General features: G+C 36.1%; 1 protein-coding gene across 1 annotated transcript in view; it reads right to left on the bottom strand.

Annotated features, from left to right (window-relative positions):
- The window catches only part of LOC107589011 (metal transporter CNNM4-like), a 22624-nt gene extending 6723 nt beyond the window's left edge, over window positions 1–15901 (bottom strand). The window contains exons 1-6 of the mRNA XM_016277307.1: window positions 14458–15901; window positions 14266–14387; window positions 10781–10928; window positions 10512–10681; window positions 3726–3819; window positions 1749–1838 (exon numbers count right to left, since the gene is read on the bottom strand). Coding sequence (XP_016132793.1) covers window positions 1749–1838; window positions 3726–3819; window positions 10512–10681; window positions 10781–10928; window positions 14266–14387; window positions 14458–15835 — 2002 coding nt within the window. The 5' untranslated portion in view covers window positions 15836–15901. The remainder of the gene's footprint in view (window positions 1–1748; window positions 1839–3725; window positions 3820–10511; window positions 10682–10780; window positions 10929–14265; window positions 14388–14457) is intronic.
- Between the last annotated feature and the right edge of the window lie 352 nt (window positions 15902–16253).

A 16253-nucleotide genomic window follows, 5' to 3' on the forward strand; every position in this document is an offset into this window, starting at 1 on the left:
TATATATATATATATATATATATATATATATATATATATATATATATATATATATATATATATCCCCCAGTTAACAAGCTATTGGTTTAGGTTTAGTTGATAACACTGCACTACAAGTATTTGACACTGATCATGTATAATTATAGTAATATAATTTATAATGCATTTTTTCATTCAAACAACGACGCTCCCGTTTCATCTTGACATCACAAACAGCCTCACAACACTCATGGCACATTTTCTAGTATATTCTGATACTAAGGCAACTCAGAATGGAGCAGGACTGAATCTTCAGGTTGGTGTGAATGTTGTGTTCAGGTGCAGGAGGTCAGGTGTGATGGACAGGCAGCAGGGTGAGTGTGTTAGTGGTTAGAGTAGAAGAGCTCTTCAAAGACTGAGCTCAAGAGGTCGATGTCAGAGTCAACCAGTCCAGCAAGCTTCCATTTTAATAACACGGTCATTAAAAACTGTGTATGTGTGTCACATGCCACATCATGCATATAAGCTAACGCTCACAGTTGATTTCAATAATTATGTTGCAAAGCTAACAACTCAAAACTAAAACAAATAAACACTTTATGCACACAAATGCTGGATGAAAGTTAACTTTTTTTCATTAAGAACTATATTCTACTTTTCAGTATTTCCTAATAAACAGAGAAAAATACATTTTGCGTGTGCATTTTTTATTTAGATGGAACTCTTTTCTATCAATATTTTATACAGTAATAAAATTTATTTTTATTACAATACACTACAAGTGTATCCGTAGCAAAATAATTTCAGCCATTATTATTGAAGCATCCGTATAGTCTGTATTTTTTAACTTATGTATAGGTAAACATTTATATATATGTATATAGTATATTTATAATCAAAATCAGTCAGTAGGTTAGTTGTGTATAGGTTTTTACTGCTTTACTTCACTGTTGTATGCTTGTATTTATGTAACACCGTGGTCCTGTGAGGCACGACATTTCATTCCACTGTATGTCCTTACATGCAGCAGAATGACAATAAAGCTCAACTTGAACAAGACAATGTCTAAAATTGTGTCTAGGTTTTGCAAGTCACAAAATAATTTCAGCCATTATTATTGTATTATTTTTGTAACTTGAAAGGACTAAAAGAACCATAAAAGTACCATAAAAGTTATATGCTATAGCCATATGCCATATTTCAGCTCTTCTGAATGCAAACAATAATTCTGTGTGAGGGGTGGAAAAGAAAATAAACGGCATTATTTACTGAAAATTGTCTGCTGTAGCGCTCGAATCTTATGCTCGCACACATTTAAACCTGCCATCTCAAGACTAGTTGTGATAAGTTTGATATCAATGATGTCAAATTTTTTGTTTTTGCAATTCTTGTGGCTAATTTGTGTCAAGTTTGAATGTTTTGAATTCAATTTGCAATTGGAAAATACTGAATATTTCCTAAAAATAAATTTTGCATGTGCATTTTTAATCAGCTGGAAATATTTTCTATTGATATTCTATGCAGAACTTAAATGTATTTTTATTGCATTTAATACAATGCCTAAAATTGCTGTCTAGGCTTTAGAACAGCTTTTAAATCACTGTTAATATATACATAAATAAATTAATAAAATGTGAACTTGCTGGACAACAGGTCATAGCATGATAAAGGTTATTTTTTTGCCTTTTAAACTAGCTCCTGTCCCACACTGCCCCCCTGTTAGCTACCCCTACATCCCTGAGTTAGCACCCAGCATGCAGGGCATTTACCTGGGAAACGCGAGAACAGAGAAAACCTCTTAAGCGAAAGGCGGCGCGGACGAGGCGACACCACGGAAGGAGAGAGAGGGGGGGTGACAGCTGAGGAGGAGGGGGGAGAGGCAGAGCAGAGGAGAGACAGAGAAGCTCTTTAAACATGCCACGCATCAAGATCCTGCCGAGAGCTGCTCCAGCATCAGCAGCCGCTGAAGGTACAAATCCCTCATTATAAAACACTACAGGAACATAATATTTTCTTTGAAGGGGTAATGCTTTGCTACTAACCTTGCCTTTGAAAGTACAACATATTCTGGGGATGTTAAAGGTAGGCTATATTTCACCCAAAACTTAGCGTTATCGCTCCAAACCTGTATGACTTTCCTCCTTCAGTGGAACCCAAATGTAGATATTTTGCAGAATGTCTAAGCTGCTCTTTTCCATACAAGGAAAATGGACTTCACATTGCCAACAGGCTTCAAAAATGAATCAAAATTACCATAAAAGTGCTCTATATACGGTGTTTCAACTCTTTTGAATCCAAACCATACTTTTGAGTTAAAGACCAAAAATTAAGTCATTATCAATGAAGAATTCAGACCTACAGTGGGCTGAATCGGTTCAGTCTGATTCGAAAACCAATTTAAATGATTAATTGAAAATATCTTAAAATAAAAAAAAAAAATAAAAAAAATCTGGTATTAGATATCGCTACGTCTCTTCCAAGGAAAGCATGTCAATATTTTCAGTGAATAACAGCGAATATTTTAGCCAGTTACTCACACTTTTAAAGGGCATCCTTTTTGTAATTTTAAAGCACTTAGAAGCACCATAAAGTATCATAAAAGTGGTCCATATGCTATATTCCAGCTTTTCTGGATGCAAATACTAAAAAAAAAACAAAAGTTCAGGGGAAAAAAACAAACATTATTCAATGAAAAATTCTCTGCTGTAGCTCTCGAATCTCACACTTTTCCACATTCAAACCTGCTGCCTCGAGACCAGTTGTTCCAAGTCAAAAACGTCAAATATTGTTGGTTTATACATGGCTAATTAAGTCAATCAATCAATATTATTTAATGGAATAATATTAAATTATTCAAAGGAAGATTTTCTGTCATAGCTTTCAAATCTCATTTACACTTGCAAACACTCAAACTTGTCGCCTCAAGACAAGATGTACCAAGTTTTTAGTCAAAACGTAAAAGTTTGCAAGCATAAATTTGATTTGGAAGCTAATCTTTAAATATGTACATTGCAAAAAAAATAATAAAAACACACACACATACATATCCATTAGCAATGTGTGGAAAAAAGCAGCTCGGACATTCTGCTAAACATCTCCTTTTGGGTTTCAAGGTTTCTCTTATGCAGTGTTTCTCAAAGCACACGCAGCCACACATTTAGACACATGCTAAGCACATAAATGTGATGTTTGGCACATGAATGGACTGCGGCACAGCTGGAGGTGAAGAACAGAATCAGACTGCATTATTAGTGACACTCGGCCAGCAGATGTCCCTGCAGCCAAATGTGTCCTGTTTAGTCCCCTACTGCCGCTGTTATTATGCAATACAAAAGACTAAACTTACAATGACAGATCATGACAAAGTGCACTGAGAGGTGCTGACAAGATCCATTACTTAAACTAACGCTGGGAAGCAAACAAATCAACAGACACATCATTGTTACCATAAATCAGCCTTATTCAGAAAACTCAAATGCATTCATAAATCATATTTAAAAATTCTGTTAGCATTTACTCATCTTAAACTGTGCTGGTTGCTCTTTTCCATGCAGTTACAATGACTGAGAAGCTTTCAAGCCTCCATAAAAAGATGATACATGATTGACACATGGGTGAGTAAATGACGACAATTTTTTTTTTTAGGGTGGACCGTCCCTTTAAATAAACAATTTCTTTAGGTGGGGATGTTTCACATTTTTTGAGTAGATAAAATTAGAGATAAAATAGCAAGGTAAAATACTCACCCAGGCATGTTGTCAGTGCCATGACTCCATAATAAGAGAAAGGACCCGTCTCAAACATCATATTCTCATTTCCAGCCTCAACTTCCACCCGACCCTGAAAGACAGGTGTGAGTTAATTAGTTAGAAAAGTCAATTGTGCAGGACATTTTGCTGTATATATTTGAAGAATAAATTGAAGACAATCATAAAGACAACCACATAAATGAGAACCGAGAAATGAGAACAAAATGTAATCAAATAAATGCATTGGCAATAAAACCTTCGTAGCTTTTGCGTGTTGTCCTTCAAGATACTGAAAGCCCTCAAGAACCCCCAATGGTTTGTTCTTAAATAATTGAACAGCATTTTTAAAAACACTTTAAAAACAAAACATTTAAGTCAAATGCATCTTATTTTGAAATCTTAACCGGTTTCCTTGAAGAACAACCGGTCTCCATAATTAAAGACGAATGACACAAAACCCAACCGAAACTCGGTGTGAGGTCAGTACTTTTAGTAGTTTGAAACCAGTTCTGTGTCACACCACATTCGAGCAAACGCATACATTTTCCAATGTCTCAGGCGTCATATTTGCCCCATTTTCCATCCCAATGGAGAGTCAACCTTTCCTCTCATTTTCAGAAAAAGGTAACCGGATCTGCGGCGCTCGGATTTCACGACACACGGATCCTGTCACTCTATCTGAGTCTCCTCTGCTCTGGTGTCTATATTCAGGTAGACAGTCCAAACACAAACAACTTTGCTGCTTTCTGTTACGCCAGCAAACCAGAGCCAAATCGAGTTTCATAAAACAAAACAAAAAAGGTGTTAAACCTGACACTGTGTTTGTATACTTGAGCAAATACAAATTATTGACAGAAATACTATTACTTCTACTTCTACTAAACAAATCTCCAAAATTATATACAGTACCAGTACCAGAAGTTTGGTGCCAGAATTATTATTATTATTTTTTTTAAAGAAATTAATACTTTTATTTAGTGAGGATGGATTAAATTGATCACTACTACTAAACAAATCTCCAAAATTATATACAGTACCAGTACCAGAAGTTTGGTGCCAGAATTATTATTATTATTTTTTTTTAAAGAAATTAATACTTTTATTTAGTGAGGATGGATTAAATTGATCAAAAGTAACAATAAAGACATTTATAATGTTACCAAAGATTTCCATTTCAAATAAATGTCATTCTTTTGAACTTTATATTCATCAAAGAATCCTGAAAACAAAAAATACATCAGTTTCCACAAAAATATTAAGCAGCAAAAACAATTTTCAACATTGATAATAATAAGAAAAGTACTTCCAACAAATCATCACTCATCAATAACTAAAACTTACAAAATTACTAAATGTACTAAAACCAGAAGACAATCATTCACTTACTAAAATATTTATTACATACTAATATATTTATTTATTAAAAACATTAAAAATATTTAAATGTATGTATATATATTTAAATAGAAGTATAAGAAATTATATTATCTATAAATTTATTAGAAATATTTAAATATAAAACAAATATTTATCTTAATTAGATTAAGTAATTTGCTATTTAACAGATGTTAACAAATTGTAATTTGATTACTCTAACAAATACATAAATAAATAAAAAAATAATATACACACACATATATATATATATATACACACACACACACACTGAATATTTAAATAAAACTATATATATAAAATCTATTTTTTATTTTTATTTAAATAGAAGTATAAGAAATGATCAAATATAATTAAAAATAAAACAATCAAAACAATACACAATTATTGTTCTTTTTTTAAATATATGTTATATATTACAGATTCTATAATTTATTTTATATTTTATCATTTTGAAAATTCGGTTTCATAATTTCATCAATATATTTGATTATCTATTACATTTGAAATCATTTTGAAACTTAAAATAGAAGCAGGTTTAATCCGGAAAATTAGCATTTGTAAGTAAGCCGCAGGAGTTTGGTGAATTTAAGCGGACATGCGGTTTGATGGCCAGTGTGACGTAATGTTCCCTGACACATGGCGTTTGTGCTCCGCATGACATTGTGCCGCGGGGATGATTACGACTGTGATAAACACTCTCACACTGAGGTTCTGAAAGTGTTAACCTTCTCCTGGCTGACCCCCCGCCGAGCACACACCAAATCCAGGATCTGATTGACTGATCCCCGGGGGCCCGTGCGCCACGTCGGCCCCGTGACCTATCACAGCTCGTTCTACTTTGACCTTGATGTTAAGTAAGCTGCCGCACATATATTCAATTCAGATGACTGGAAAGTATGCGAGAGGTTAAAGGTCACGCTATTGTGTTGATCTTTGTACATAGTTCAAATATGAGTCAGTAACTCAGTATCTATATATGTATCATTAGCTTGCTGTAGCATGGATATCCAAGAGTTTTTCCATCAATCTCGCCTCTGATTGGACTGTTTCACAAAAAGAGGGCATGGACAGTGCACAGCTTTGATTGGTTGTGCATTCAATTGCGTGTGTGTGTGTGTGTTGCTGGCAGAAAGGGGGTGGGATTAGAGCTGCTATGCTCAGGATCCCTTTCTTATGTAAGAGGGATCAATTAGTGAAGGACAGGCCTGTCTGATGCAGGGCCTCTTCTAGCTAAACCTCCAGTGAGGTCACAGACGCTCCCAACAGACCCGTCTGTGCAACTCTACACCAGGACGCCGTGGCCGAGGGGCAAAACTGTCACTGGGGCGGTACCTTATTTATTCCTAAAGGGTGCATATTAGCACCTTAATGGTACATATTTTTGTAAAGGTACCAACCCCAGTTACAGATTTTGTACCTTTTTTTTCCCTGACAGTGTAAGAATATGAACAATGCCTCAAAATGTGCAGAGAGGTGTGCGGTTACTTCTCCAAGTGATCAGACTTGTAATTTTTGCTTGGCAAACAATAAAACAGGCACAAAAAAAAAAGAAAGTAGTGCTGTCAAATCGATTAATTGCGATATATAAATACACACACATACACGTATATATTTAAGAAATATATGCTATATATATATATATATATATATATATAGATTCACACACATGTAAATATTTCTTAAATGTGTGTGTTTGTTAACAAACTTTTTTTATTTTGTATGCGATTAATCGCGATTAATCGATTTGACAGCACACAAAGAAAAAGAAAAGAAAGCAACTGAATTTAATTAAATTGAAGAATTGACCCAAGTCATATCTAAAGATGACTACAGAGTGGCAGTAAGAAAGCACCTAGCAACCACCTGGAATACCCTAGCAACCGTATTGCAATGCTTTGATAACCACTTGACCGTCTGGTGTTATTTGGTCATTTTTGAAATGTTACTTTTTTTATTTTTTTTATTTTAGAATTAAGGTTCTTGCACACTGAGTCCGAAATTTTTGTATGCGTTTTTTCATATTCGTCATCCTAAAAATTTGTCACACACAGAAACCTTGCTCGAATGCAGTAACACAGTACTAGACAGTTCATTATTAAAAAGGTTATATTATTAACTTTAAACACGTTTGTTTTGAATACAAATCGCAACAAGGATAATAGGGATTTCTGAATGGTTGCCAGGGTGTTGCTATGCAGTTGCTAGGCTGTTCTGGGTTATTGCCAATACATAGAACTAGCCTAACAACCTAGAACACCTTAACAGCCACAATGTCCAGCTAAGTTGCTAATTGTCACAGATGATGCCATACACTAATTAGCATATTCATGGAATCATTATTTTTATACAGCCTATTTCAATTTTCTGGATTTATAAACAAAGCATCGTCTAACAAAATCACCATACACATAAGTTAAAGGTAACGGCTGTGTTTTCAGATATATTTACATGTGAAATTATAACGAGAGAACAGCGAAAATTGTGTTTTTTTGTTAATAAAAAATGAGAAAAATAGCCAAAATAGCTCCTTGTCGCAAAACATTACTATTACGGATGCGAAAAACGCAGAATATCGAACCCTTTCCGAATTTTTTTATGACGAAAGTTTCGGAGGCAGTGTGTAAACATGATTGACAGAACTTGAGTTCGTATTAATTTTTTTAACGTGCATATATTTCGGATGAAAATTTCAGGCTCGGTGTGCAAGGACCTTTAGCATGAACAGTACGAAAATAGTATGAAATAGTACTAGTTAGGTTTTGGCACTTGCTATGTGAACACAAAAAAAGAATCATGGACATGATTTGGAAAGGTTAAATGATCCTGAAACAGTCACACTTGTAATGTTCATGGCCAAAAATGTCTGCATTGGAAATGAATGTACAGCGAATTTCATCTAGTGGAAACGTTTGGTACTGCGCCCAAACAAAACCTTCCTTTTTTTGCAATATCAACCTCAAATTTAAAACACAACTTGTATAGATTTATGGCTTTGATTTTCTCAGTTTTAGAGTAAAACATGTTTTGGAAAATATACATTTCATATAAAATTTAAATACTGTATTTTTGTGATAAAAAAACGAAACAATTTTTTCAACTTTTTTTTTTCACTTCAGCAATAATCTGCCAAGAGTCATCTTAAAAAAAGAGATCAAAATTAAGTATGCACTCCAAAGCATTCAAGATTTATGAGTTTAGGTTGGAAAATTTCATTTTCAGATCTACGCTCAAAAAGTGGTAGTGGTAGTAATGGATCATAACTATTCCATAAATATATTTTTGTACCATAACATCCCATAAAATACAAAATATGAAATAAAAAACATTATCAAACTAAAATATAGGACATTTATTTCATTGAAATAATAATAATAAAAAATTGGTCATTTTTGACCGCCACATGAGCAGCACCAGAGGGTTAAAACACCCTAGAAACCACATAGCAACACCCTGGCAACCACCTAAAACACTAGACAACACACTAGGAGCACACAAGGCATTGCTATGTGGTTGTTATGGTGTTCTAGGTTGCTAGGCTAGTTCTAGGTCTTGACCACTGATCTATATATGACTTATATGTTCTCTATTATAGATCAGTGGTCTTGACCCAAAACATCCTAGTAGCAACCACAAGGCAATGCCGTGGAAACCACCTAAAACAACCTAGTAACTACATAGCAATGCCCTGGTAACCATTCAAAACACCCTGGCATCATGGCAGCGAGTTTTGCACGGGAAAGCAACACTCATGTTTTCTTCAAAAAAAAAAATCGGGTCTATTTTTGGACATCTAATCCTCGACTCACAATTCTGACCAATGACAGGCAGAGAGAGACATTTGCGGATAGTTGTACAACTGACATCCCTGGAGCAATGTCACAGGGATCGGGTCCCCTGCACAAGGTCAAATGGTGAGGGGTTACATGGGATGCAATGGGTGAATCACATGGTAGCAGCCCTGGGGAACAGGCAACTTCTCTGACCTTTCCTCCTTCTCTCAAATCATCCAAACTCTCGAATGCAGTAACACATTACTAGACAGTTCATTATTAAAAAGGTTATATTATTAACTTTAAACATGTTTGTTTCGAATACAAATCGCAACAAGGATAATAGGGATTTCTGAATGGTTGCCAGGGTGTTGCTATGCAGTTGCTAGGCTGTTCTGGGTTATTGCCAATACATAGAACTAGCCTAACAACCTAGAACACCTTAACAGCCACAATGTCCAGCTAAGTTGCTAATTGTCACAGATGATGCCATACACTAATTAGCATATTCATGGAATCATTATTTTTATACAGCCTATTTCAATTTTCTGGATTTATAAACAAAGCATCGTCTAACAAAATCACCATACACATAAGTTAAAGGTAACGGCTGTGTTTTCAGATATATTTACATGTGAAATTATAACGAGAGAACAGCGAAAATTGTGTTTTTTTGTTAATAAAAAATGAGAAAAATAGCCAAAATAGCTCCTTGTCGCAAAACATCACTAAAAGTCACATCAACAATGAGGAAGTTGATACATTTGGTGACAAAATCCCCAAACTGGCAGCACTGCAGATCATTCCTTGAATGAAAGTCTGAGGTATTTTTTTAAATAATCTAGGTTAAGCTCATTTTTATATATACTAACATTTTTTTATATATTTAGAAATACATACATTTATAAATATATTTCTAGTTGTATAAATTAGCATTAGATAATTTATGTTTGTTCATAATACATTAACAATAGTATATTTCTAAATTAACCTAGATTAATAAATGCTGTAAAAATCCACTGTCCTTTGATAACTGACTAATGTTAACGAAGTGAACCTCATTGTAAATCATCCTATTTTTAACAGCATATTTTTGTTTTCTTATACTTTGATATATAAATTTATATTTAAATCTATTATAAATTTATTTATTTAAATAATTAACAAAATGTGTTTAAAAATTAAACAAACTAATAACCACGGTTACTTGCAAATGATTTGATATCTGAAATTAAAACTGAAAACAAACATTTTTAAAAAAATATCTTCTGTTTATCTCCCATCATATGAAAATCATAAACGTGATCATTCATTATAAGTATTAGCACAGACATCCTCAAGAAGCAATAGCAGTTTAAGCAATAGTAATAGTGATATTTGTCTTTTGCAAGCTCAACTAACATGTGACTGATTACTGAAGGAATTAGCCCACTTTCTGTTTTGACTTAAAGGCACTTTTACTGGCAGCTGAAAGCATTTTCAAACCCATCTAAATATTTAATAACACACATGCAGGAGAGATGTGTAGATATTTGTGGGTGTTCAAATTCTGCCAGAGTCTACAGAGCTTCCAGCTGAATTCTCCACGCAGGCCTACCAGTCAAGTTTTACTTACCTGAAGGATAAGGACGAAAAAGTCGACAGGTTTTCCGCGCTGATATAAATAGTGCTGTTGCGAGCGCTTGTCGTTCTCGTTGAACTTAATCTCCTGAATGACATCCGGGTGCTTGAGGATACGCAGTAAGACCTTGTCTGAAATCTGGAGCGGATTGAAAAGGCTCACCTCTGTGGAAAGATGGGCAACAACAAAGATCGGCTGTTATTTGCAATAACAAATGCTGAAAGAGAGGTGATAATCAGCGCCTTATAGATGCAATAGCTCACCAGTAGCGAGGAAACGATGCGCTGCTAGCATTAGTTGAGGCGATATTTTGCTTTGGGATTCCCTCTCATGTTTGAAAGCAGAAAAGTCCCTCTTGTTCTTATTGGGATCCACTTTCTTTCTGTTACTATTGTCAGCTAGAAGGCAAAAAAATTATTAATCTCTCAACCAATGCGTAACTTGTTTCCCAAAAGCATCATAAGCCCAGGTATCACTAGGAATATAATGATTCACTCAACTCGTGATGCATTCACGATACTGATTTCACGATACTATTTTCTCACTATTGCATTTGATTTTTCTACAAAATGAGATTTAAGACAAATTATAAATAAGGTGTCTTTAATTATTTCTCAGACAAAATGCTGCACATTTCTTGGTGAAATTGAAATATGTAAAAACAAAATTAAACTAAATTGAAATTTTAAAACAAATCTCAAATCAAATAAAATGTTACAAATAAAATAAATCGCATCATATTAGCAAACTTAAGCCCAATTTATACTTCTGCGTCGAACCTACGCCGTAGCTTACGCATAGACGCGCACCCATACGCCGTAGCCTGACGTGCACCTCTCCAAAAATCGAACAGAGCGTCAATTCTACGCGGACCGCAAGCGCTGTGATTGGTCTGCAAGAACCCCTCCCTCCATATGTACTTGAGTTTTGTGTGTTTATGTGCACTTTAATATATTTTAATGTTACACCTTCTTATATAAAATAAAACAAAGCAAAGAACAAGCGTCTTATCATTTGTTATACTACATAGCATTATACATCAATAGTTGTCCGCAACAATGTTGATCTGCCGTGGTACAAGTCCTTGTGCAGATCGAAAGAATGCCATCATCTCCTGTTCCGTTGTTGTCTCCTTTTTGTAGTTTTAAATAATGATTTAATGATTTGATATTTACTGCCTTCACTGCTATAATGCTTCTCCGACGAGTTGCTTATTCTTCTGCTTTCGTCGTGGTATTGAGGGTTACACCAGCAACATGCCCATGGACACTGCATTCTAGCGGTTTGCATGTGTACTGCACGTTGACGCGGACGACGACGCAGAAGTATAAATGAAAACTGACGCATAGCCTTCGGCGTAGGTCCGACGCAGAAGTATAAATCAGCCTTAAGGCTTTTGCCTTTGCTCTTTCCCTTTAAAATTAGAAGCAATTGGACGCAGCATACATGCAGAATGAGCAGTTGTTGATTTAAACTAGATTGCATAATATTGAAATTTGAAGCAGAAACAGAATGGTTTGACTTCAGCGTTGTGAAACTATACTACATAAATCATATCTGCACGAAACAAAAACAGCAGACAGGGTTGAATGAGAACACAAATTCACTCTCTGCCAGCAGGTGGCGCTTATGGAACAGCGGCGATGCTGTAAACAAAGCAGCGCTGCACTTATAAATATTCAATATGCATTTTACAGAGGCAAGATGAAAATAAAATACCATCTAAACTTTTCTGAAATCAGTCAGTTCTCCTCAGAGGACTCACCCCTAATTTTGTCGCAATTCGTTTAATATCTCAACCGACTCAACCGTTTTTATCGATTTCAACCAGCTCGACGTGCATCGTTACATCCCGAATTGGCACCAATAATCTCAATGATCTACTTAAGCTTATGATACTTTTGGGAAAGCCTAGATCAATAAATCAACTGAACCAATTAATAAATCAATTACATTTCCATGGGTAATCTCATGTCTAGACTAGGGCAGAGCAATTAATTGCATGCGATTGTCATGCGCATCTCGTCAGTAAAGCCGGTTCCGTGATTAGTAGTAAATCATCTGCTTTCAGATGGAGCGGCATTTACTACACAGAGCCAATCAACACTACTGGACAAAAGCTGTATAATATTGAATTTGTACAACACTTAATGCTCAAATCTGAACCAAAATAAATGGACGGACCAATACAGAAGTTCTGACCAACACCGACAACCAATTATTATTTTTTGTTATATGTTAATGCATGTTTTTCCCCACTAAAGCTTTGAACTATATTTAAAATACAAGTAAAATCAGGCATTAAAACATGCTTCTAAATAAAAAAAAGCTTAAAACTTTTATTCACATCACTAACCCTAAACACTTTTTTTTAATGACTAAAATTATATCATGTATCTCTAATAAGTGACCTTAAATAGAGGAAATATGCCAATTTATTTCCGAAATCCAGGGATTTAGAGTAAGATCAAGCCTTATTTTATAATACAAAAAGCATCAGACAAGCAGACTGCTTAAGAGAAGAGCTAATATTTTGTTGCTGAAATACACTCCAGTGTTCCTGAGGGATCGGCATTTAGCAAACCACCCATATTTACTTATTTGCATACTCATAAGCTTTTTTCCATACATTCATATCTCAGCGGAGCTCATTTTAAACAAATAGTAAAACACATTTGAATAGGGTTTGGAGAGTTTCTACAAATTTATCATCAAATGCAGCAAAAGCAATGTCCTGAGTTGACATTCTGGACAATACAGTGCCTGTCACATTGCTTTTGTCTCTCTGTGGCACCTCTGCAGTGCTGCAGTGATTGGGAGAGGAAAAATGCAGTGGGATGAACTTCAAACCACCAATCATTTTAAAACACCGCCCATCCAACTCATCTTTAATCAAACATCAATACTCTGGGGCAAAATGTGCTTCAACAGTTTGTACAAAAATTAAACCAGCATAATTGTTATGATTAAAGTCAATAAAGTGAAATAAAATATTAACATTCATGCATTTGGCAGACACGTATTATTTTCTTTGCATATAAGGTATATGCAATGTTATCACTGAGATGTTAATATCAATTATATATCATAAACTATACAGATATATTTTTATTACCATATGTTTTCATTTTAGTTACATGCTTAGTAATTTTTAGCAGTTTCTATATATATATATATATAAAAAATGTTGCCTGGGTTACTAGCTGATTTTTTTTTTATGGTTTTCATTTTAGTTTAAGTTTTAGCTAACTATAATAACCCCGAGCATACATTTTAACAGTTCATAATGCAATTACATTTAGTTAACTAACAACAAGCAATATATTTTTACAGCATTTATTAACCTTTATTAATGGTAGATAACCAAGTTTGTTCACAGTGCGCTTACTAATGTAACCAGATACAACTTTTTGAAATGAAAAATGTATTAGTAAATGTTGAGATTAATTAAGATGAATACATGCTATATTAGTTTTGTTAATGGTTAGTTCATGTTAACTGATGTAGTTAACTCATGTTAACAAATAAAACCTGTAAAGTGTTACCAACATCTTTAATGGATGAACATTAACAAGTACTAATCTGAATATTGAGGGGAAACACGTCTCCCTAAATTTCTATGGTGGTTACGGCCCCAAATCTGAAGGTAAAAGTGGTAGGACATCAGAGTGAGTGTGCAAACTCGGGTGGACTGGATGTTGGCATGTATTTTTTATGAGCATCAGGTGTTTTTGGCAGCATGGGATACCTCCGTCTTTTCTAGAAGAGCTTCATATTGATCAGAGGCTGATACAGGGAGCATATGGTTATTGATTCGGCTCTCAGGGGGAATTTGAGCACCCATCATAATCAATAGGAGGATGAAAACAACTGCATGGAGCCAAAGCCTTTGCTTCCTGTGAGCACAGCAGGTTCTTTTTAAACTTTCAAAACCACTAACCTTTCTTAAACTCCTCCAACATGGCATCCAACTTAGTGTCGTGGAAGACGAAATGCACCGGGTGGTTGTAGAACTTGGTGACCGTTTTAAGCGTCGTGCAGTCGTCGGGGTCAACGAAGGCCAGGTCTTTGACGTACAGGATGTCCACGATGTTGGAGAGCTCGGCATCATACACGGGTATCCGCGTGTAGCCGCTTTCCATGATCTCAGACATGGTATTAAAGTCGAGCACGGTGTCAATGTGAATCATGAAGCAGTTGCTCAGAGGCGTCATCACATTCTCAACCGTCTTGGTTCGGAGTTCCAGAGCACCTTGTATGATGTTCAGTTCTTCTTTCACCAGGTCGTTGTAGGGTTCGGTGACCTTCAGCATCTCCACCAGCTTCTCACGGTTGTAGACGGTGCCAATTTCCTGCCCGAGAACGCAGTCCAAGAGTTTACTGACGGGGAATGACAATGGGAAGGTCAGGAGCATGAAAAATTTGGTCAACACGATGGTGTTGGCGCCTACGGCCAAACCGTGGCGTGAGCACAGCGCTTGTGGCACGATTTCACCAAATATGACAATGCCAACAGTAGATGCCACCACGGCTCCCAACCCCGACCCAATCAAATCATCTAGCAGGATCGTCAAAGTTGTGTTGACCAGCACGTTACCCAACAATAAAGAGCAAAGCAGATAGTTGCCCTTGCTTCGAATAGGTTCGATTTTTCGCGCATACTTCTTTTCCTTATTAGTTCCACAGCTTTGTACAATGCGAAGCTCCATTGGATCCAACGCCATGAGCCCCAGGTTGAGCCCACTGAACATGCCGGACAGCACCAGCAAACCTGAAATCAGGATGATTTGGAACCAAAGAGGTAGAAAAGTTTCTTTCTCCTCTATGACTAACAATCTTCCATCATTTTCACCCAACTGGACCCATTTGTCTCCCAAACCCTGCCTGACACATAGGCTGTAGGTCTTTTCTCGTTCACTCTTACGCAGTGGCTTCACATACACACTCACCAGACCTGACGTCCCTCTGTTGCTCACGTTCATGAAGGTGCTGATGCTCAGGTCTTTGGTGAAATCCTCACAAGTCCTGTTTAATTCGTCACTGTCACCCGTATTCACATACTCTGTGAACCTGATGTGGGATGCTGCGTCCGGGCTCAGGTGCACCCCATAAAACCTGAGCACGACGCTGCTCTCCTCCGTTACCTGGATGACCCCGTCCTCCGTCGTGCTGGCCGCTTTTTCGCTCCTCTCCAGCCGCATGCCCAGGATCTGACTGCTGGAGCCGGGGCTCGACGTCTCCGTCCGCCCGCCGACAGAGCTCCAGAGGAACACGATGAAAGTTAGAAGACACCCCTGTCCGCTCCGCTCTGTCGCCATGTTTGTTGCGCTCTCTCCGCAAGGCTGGACCTTACGTCACGTCATCGCTGCCACAAGCGGGCCCCGCCCCCTTATTTGCATAATGCAAAATTGCGCAACGCCCACTTTCATAATTAGGAACAATCTGGAGTTAAACTAATGTATGCGTGCGAGTTCTTATTTAAAATACACAATGTTTGGGCTTTAAAGATAAACGTCTCATGGCATTATAAGGTAGTAATTATTTATGATAAATTGTGGTAATACGTTTAAATAAATCTAAGCATCTAACAGGTTTACGATTAAACTTTTTTTTTTCTTCTGTCTTCATTTGCCTTTTTTGTGTGTGTTATGTAATAGCACGAGCCCAGTGTCCCCTTGAATTTCATGACAAAATTAAATGGTAATTTTTTTTAAATAAAACTATATATATATATAT

The sequence above is a fragment of the Sinocyclocheilus grahami genome, unplaced genomic scaffold, assembly GCF_001515645.1.
Source record: "Sinocyclocheilus grahami isolate Dianchi unplaced genomic scaffold, SAMN03320097.WGS_v1.1 scaffold110.1, whole genome shotgun sequence".
In the NCBI taxonomy this organism is placed as follows: domain Eukaryota; kingdom Metazoa; phylum Chordata; class Actinopteri; order Cypriniformes; family Cyprinidae; genus Sinocyclocheilus; species Sinocyclocheilus grahami.